The sequence below is a fragment of the Eurypyga helias genome, unplaced genomic scaffold (assembly GCF_000690775.1).
Source record: "Eurypyga helias isolate BGI_N326 unplaced genomic scaffold, ASM69077v1 scaffold38698, whole genome shotgun sequence".
Classification (NCBI taxonomy): Eukaryota; Metazoa; Chordata; class Aves; order Eurypygiformes; family Eurypygidae; genus Eurypyga; species Eurypyga helias.
In genome coordinates this window covers 1,935-7,776 of record NW_010265690.1, presented here as the reverse complement: position 1 = coordinate 7,776, position 5,842 = coordinate 1,935, and the positions used below count along the sequence as shown (strand labels likewise).

The window sequence follows — 5,842 nt, the reverse complement described above, 5'->3', positions numbered from 1 at the left end:
GTCCTGAGCGACATCGCGGAGGTAGTGCTGTGATGAGAGGGCTCCTGTTTGATTTTCACTAAGGAAGGCCACGCACAGGGCTGGGTTTCCTGCCCGGACCCGGGTGCAGGGACGCTGTCATCCCTCCTGTGACTGTTCTGCAGCCCCTGAGCGTTCCCCCTGGTCTCCCACCGCCGCTGCCTCATTCCAAACTAAGGCAGTAACACTCGGGCACGCTGAGCACTGACCCATCTTTTCCCTTGTGTGACTCATCTGCTGGTGCTGCTCCAGCTGGGAACAAGCTGTGGACCTTTCGTATTCCATGCGCACGGGAGGGAAGCCCAGACTCATAGAGGAGGATGAGGCTGCGGTGCAGAAGTTTCGGTACGAGAACGGTGCTGCAGCACCCCAAGGGACAGCCGGTCAGGGTCTGGATATGCTGATGGGGCCAGGACTGGCTCCAGGGTTGGGAGTGGGGAGGATGGTTCCATGAGATGCCTTTTACACTGACACCATTAAATGCTGCTCGAGCAAAGATGGCCTTTGATCTGTGGAGCATCGAAGCGGCTGTGTGGTGCTATTCCCACTGGGCTGGAGTGGCCATAATCACCCGTCATGGTGGTGGTGTGATAACAGCCATGCCATCATCTGCAGCGGGGACAGCTGCCCGGCACCATCCCGATGTGGTGACCGTGGGATGCTGCGGCTGATCCAAGCTGGAGCACCTGCACGGTGCTGGTGGGCAAGTTTGGGGCACAGCCCAGTGTCTCCATCACATTAACACAGAGCCCTCCTGCAGGTCCGTGCCCCCAGGCTGGAGCTATGATCACGACATGGAGCTGGCGCGCTTCCTCTATGATTACAGTATGAAGGACCGTGGGAACTGCACCAAGGATTACATCAGAGGTGTCGAGGTCTCCTCAGAGATGGTGCGTAGCAGAGTTCCTCCATGGCTTAAAATCAGCATGAGATGGATGAGCATTGCTGCAGCTATGGGGAGGAGTGGCTGGCAGTGGCCGTCCCCTCCGTGAGGGGATGGTGGTGGGGTTTGCTGCTCTAGCGAAGCTGCGAGGAGTTGGGAGCAAAATCCCATTGTGTCGCTGGGGCGCTGTGAAGCGTCCGTGGCCGTGCCTGTCTTGCTCCTTGCGGGAGCCACCATCCACCCGCAGCCTGGCGAACCGAGTGGCTGGCCTGGTCCTGACCTCCTCTGGCCCCACGGGACCTGTCATGGGTGTGCCCAAGGATGCTCAGCTCCCTTCCTCCGCTCACTGCACTCTTGCAGGACGACTGCAGTGCGGCCCACCTGACCGACAACCAGACCACCACCTGGGAGAGCAACGGGCCCCAAGGCCAGCACTGGGTGCGACTCAACATGAAGAAAGGCACTATTGTCAAGTGAGACCTTGGGGTGTCCCCTCCCCACCAGGGACAGGCAGGTCGTGGGGCAAAGCACCCACCTTCCTTCTGAATGCGGCTTTCCCTGGGCTGCTGCCACGGGCTCGGGGTTGAGGTGGGGGGGCAGCTGCTGCTGGATGCAGCCCAGGAGGACACAGCCTTGCGCTCAGGCCTGGGACATTTCCAGGGGCATCTCTGTGCCCAGACAGCTTGGGAGGGGAGGACAACACTGCCTCTTGCTTTTCTCATCCCCAGGAAGCTGTGGCTGGTGCTGGACGGGCAGTCCCACTCCTACATACCCAGGCGGGTGGCTGTGTACGGGGGGGAACTGGACAGACTGTATCACCTGAGAACAGTCCTAATTAGTGAGTGAGTAATGAGTGAGGAGCAGCCTGGATCTGGCTTGGGGCAAACTCCTGAACTGTCTCTGCATCTCGAGCAGATGCTGAGGAAAGGGCTGAGGTCGGTCCTGAGTGACCTGGTGGTGATGGTGACTCTCCGTGGGTTGGGACTCCCTGGGTGCATCTGTCCCCACAAGCATGGTGGTCCCCTGCCTCCACGTGCCAGCCGAGCACTTTCATCTCTGCTCCTGCTCCTCACCCGTGCTGCAGCAGCTGGGCTGTAGCATGCTTCTTCCTGCCTGGTGATTTTGGGGGTCTTTCCTCCTCGCCTCTGGGGTGCCGCTGCTGTCTCCTTTCTGACCATCTCTGCCGTGCTGTAGTTGAGAAGTCCTGGGATGCCTCACCTTTCCCTCTTTGCCCTGGCTCTGCAGCACCCTTCTTGAGGGCAGACAGGGGTTTATGTAGGGGTGCAATGATTTCTTCCTCCCCAAAACTTGCCTGTTTGCCATTTTTTTGGCTGAACAATGGAACTTTGTCTTTGAAGAAGCACTCATGAGACCACTGAGGTCTCTTTCCCAGTGGCAGGACCCAGCTCCTTGCTGCACCTGAGCAGTCGCAGTGGTTTTTTGCCCATGCACCCGTAGGTCTTTGATGGGACCTTGTCAAAGGCTTTGGAAATACAAGCAAATCACTTATCATATTGCTCATCTTCACAAATCCCTCTGTCCTCCAAAACACATCACCCTTGTGTGGCCAGCTTGGCTGGAACAATGGTTGTGCCAATGCAAGATGCGCCTGGGACCCCCAGGAACCCGGATGCACTCTCAACCATCTTACCTTTCTGTTCTGCTTTGCTCTTTTCTGGTTCTTCTCTGAATGTGGCTTCCACCTTCTTCAGGATGCCTCTGTGCCTCTGACAGCCTCTCCTCTCTGCTTGGTCCCCTCCTGCCACAGTCCCGGTGAGGCGGGGGTCTTTGGCCACAAGTAGTGGCTGGGGATCCGGCTGGGGCCCACAGCTCGCCAGCTGCCTTGGCAGCATCTGTGCCTCGCGGCTCTGCCATCTCCCTCCGTGCTATATGCAGGAACAGCTACCGGGAGGTCTGCATCCTCCGCGACATGAAGACCCACCTGCCAGTGCTGGAGATCCGCATCCTGGAGTGCCGGGGTGAGCATCTGCTGCGGGATTGGGCTGTCAGCCCAGCCTGACCTTAAAGCTGCAGCCAGGGCCAGCTCCTGCCACAGTGGCTGCTTTTTGGGGTCCACTGGGGGAAAAGCTGGGGAATGAGTCTCATTTGGGATGCCACAGGCAGTGGGGTGTCCTTGCCCCCAGTTGCAGCATCTGAGCCGTGCTGGCTGCACAGCTACAGCCATGCACACAGCATCGCTGTCCTTTCTTGACAGAGCACGGGCAAAACGTCCGTCTGCAAGGGATAAAGATCAAGTCCTCCTGGGAGTGGGACCTGATCCTCAATGCTGACATCTTCCAGCCTTCCCGGCTGGTGCGCTACCCACTGCTGGAAGGGGTAGACAATGATGTGCTGTACCGGCGGGCTGTGCTCATTCAGAGGTACGGCATGGGGATGGGGGCATCCCTGCAGCAAGCCCAGGTCCTGAGAGGTACTGTGCCCTGGCCTCTAGCAGGGGGTTGCGTGTGTCTTGCCCATGTGGGGCAAGGACTTCGGCTTGATGCTCCCCATCAAAGCACGGCTGCTTCCAGTTTCTGGGGAGCATGGTGGTAGCATGGGGTGAGAGGGACCTGCATCACATGGAGTCCTCCACCCTCCCTGCCTGCAGGGCAGCCTGGGCTGGGGCCAGCACTGCAGAGACCCTCTTGCAGCGATTCAGCTGCATTGCTGCAGTGTGGGCTGGGTTGCCCTCGTTTGTGGCGTTTTCTTGGGGGAACAATATAATGTGCTTGGCCAGAGGGTGCTGGTTGGGTGCTCCCCTTGGTGTGCTGGTGTCTCTCCATGAGCTGGATGAGACCCAAGTGCAGAGAGGCTCAGACTGCGGCTCGGTGCAGCCTGGGGCTCTCTGTGGTGAAACACCATGGGCATGTCGGGCTCCGCACATCCACCGACCCCCTTGCATTCTCATGCTGCTTTTCTCCGGTCTCCAGGTTCGTCCAGCTCATGGACAGCGTCCTGCATTACCTGATCTCCCCCTGCGAGTACAGCTCTGGCAGCTTCAATGCACTCAGGGTGAGCATTTGCTGGGCTCCCCTGGCATGGTGCCATCCCATCACGGGCTCAGCTGGTTTCTGCGGGCGCTGTGGAATCCCCATTGATCCGACAGGGACAGACCAGCCCAGGGCTCATGCTGAGATTTGCTGTGCTGGGCATTGCCAGAGAGGTGGAGGAGTTTAGCATCGCCTGCGACACCAGGGGCTGTGCCTAGGGAGAGGAAAAGAGGGCACACAGCGACAGCATCAGGCCTCTAACCATCCCTGCTCATCCCTTACTAGAGCATGAAGCAGTTCCTGCTGCTGTCCAAGCAGAGCACAGCCCTCATTGCCCACTGTCTCCAGTCCTCGGAGACACCCCACCCTTACGACCTGCCAAAGCTGCACATCAACCGGCACCTGGCCCGGGAGCACCGCGCCAACCCCGCTCTGGACCCCAGCTGCAAGAACACCGTATTCTCCCAGGTATGGCCACGCCGTGCCCTGCACCAGCTACCTGCCAGTTCAGCATCTCTCGCCCCTGCTGCATCTCATCTCCTTTCTGCTCTGTGCTCCTCTCCAGCTCTACGAAAACCTCAAACCTCCCAAGAACAATCAGCCCCTGGACTACAGGTAGGTCTTCATGTCACATTTGCATGGTGTCACCTCTCTGGCGTGGGCTGTTGGGGTGGGTGTCAGGGGCTGCTGGCTCTCTTGGAGGAGGGATGTGCGTGGGGCTGTTGTTTCCCTGCAGGTGGCCCGCGAACAGCAGTCAGTGGTGGCAGTGCGAGTTCATCTCCGAGGGCATCATCGACCAAGGTGAGAGCTCTTCCCTCCTGCCTGGGGCTCTTCCCTGGTTTTTTTTTTGCTGGGGGGCAGCTCGGTAGGTCACCCACTGCAGTGGGGTGCCCACGCTGTCCCGGCTGCTGTGCAGAAGGCCGTTCCACTCTGCACATGTGGGGTGATCTCTGCATCTTCCCTATGAACTCAGCGCTGCCCCTGCTCCATGGAGAGGGGGTGGCTTGGCCAGATCCTGTGGATCAGCATTTGGCCCTGGGCATGTCAGACATTAACCAGCCTCTGCCCCCATTGCAGGTGGCGGTTTTCGGGACAGCTTGTCAGATGTATCGGAGGAGCTGTGTCCCAGCTCAAGCAACGTCCCCATGCCCCTGCCCTTCTTTGTGCGCACCTCCAACCAGGTTTGGCACCCTGCTGTCCACCTGTCCTGACCCTGGGGGGCCATCCAGCAGAAGCTGGGGCTTTTGGGGTGTTAGTCCTGTCTTAATGCTTGTGGGGCTGTTGGCCAGGGGAGCTGTGCTTGTACCTGGGTGGTTGAGGTCTCCTGGAGGGGTGTAAAGGGCAGGAGAGGCAGGCAGAGGGGTGATGAAGAGGGAGGCTGCAGGGAAGGACCACGCTGGGTTGGTCAAATCTGTGTCCACAGGTCCTAAGAATCTCTCCTGCAGGGTAACAGCAGCAGTGACACCAGGGACATGTACGTCCCCAACCCTTCCTGCAAGGAATTCCCCAAGTACCAGTGGATAGGGCAGCTGATGGGAGGAGCCCTGAGGGGCAAGGAGTTTCTGGTGAGTATGGCAGAGCCTCTCTGGCTGGTGAGGGGCTCCGTGGCAGCCACCTTACCTAAAGCAGGGAGGCTGCCCTTGGGTGAAGGAGGGACACAGGGAGAACGTGCATCTCTGCTCCCTCTGGCAGACCCTGGCTCTGCCGGCACTGGTGTGGAAGCAGCTGGCAGGGGAGGAGGTCAGCTGGAGGAAGGACTTCGCCACCGTGGACTTGGAGCTGGTGAGTGGGGCTGGAGGCCATCAGGGCAATGCCACGTGCTCCCGTGGCTGCTCTGGCTCTGCCGTGATGGCTTTTGCCTGTTGGTGTTTTAGGTGAAACTCCTGGAGGTGCTGGACGGGGTGGACAGGGAAACCTTTGAGTTCATGTTCGGCAGAGAGCTGACCTACAC

The 5,842-nt window shown here is 59.3% G+C and overlaps 1 protein-coding gene across 1 annotated transcript in view; it reads left to right on the top strand.

Annotated features, from left to right (window-relative positions):
- Window positions 1-270: 270 nt before the first annotated feature.
- LOC104513471 (E3 ubiquitin-protein ligase HECTD3-like) overlaps window positions 271-5,842 on the top strand; it is a gene marked incomplete at its 5' end in the record, with an annotated part of 7,384 nt that continues 1,812 nt past the window's right edge. Inside the window, 14 exons of the mRNA XM_010156827.1 lie at window positions 271-363; window positions 779-908; window positions 1,262-1,374; window positions 1,630-1,743; window positions 2,798-2,880; window positions 3,117-3,282; window positions 3,832-3,913; window positions 4,177-4,359; window positions 4,457-4,506; window positions 4,628-4,692; window positions 4,969-5,072; window positions 5,337-5,456; window positions 5,584-5,673; window positions 5,766-5,840. Coding sequence (XP_010155129.1) covers window positions 271-363; window positions 779-908; window positions 1,262-1,374; window positions 1,630-1,743; window positions 2,798-2,880; window positions 3,117-3,282; window positions 3,832-3,913; window positions 4,177-4,359; window positions 4,457-4,506; window positions 4,628-4,692; window positions 4,969-5,072; window positions 5,337-5,456; window positions 5,584-5,673; window positions 5,766-5,840 — 1,468 coding nt within the window. The remainder of the gene's footprint in view (window positions 364-778; window positions 909-1,261; window positions 1,375-1,629; window positions 1,744-2,797; window positions 2,881-3,116; window positions 3,283-3,831; window positions 3,914-4,176; window positions 4,360-4,456; window positions 4,507-4,627; window positions 4,693-4,968; window positions 5,073-5,336; window positions 5,457-5,583; window positions 5,674-5,765; window positions 5,841-5,842) is intronic.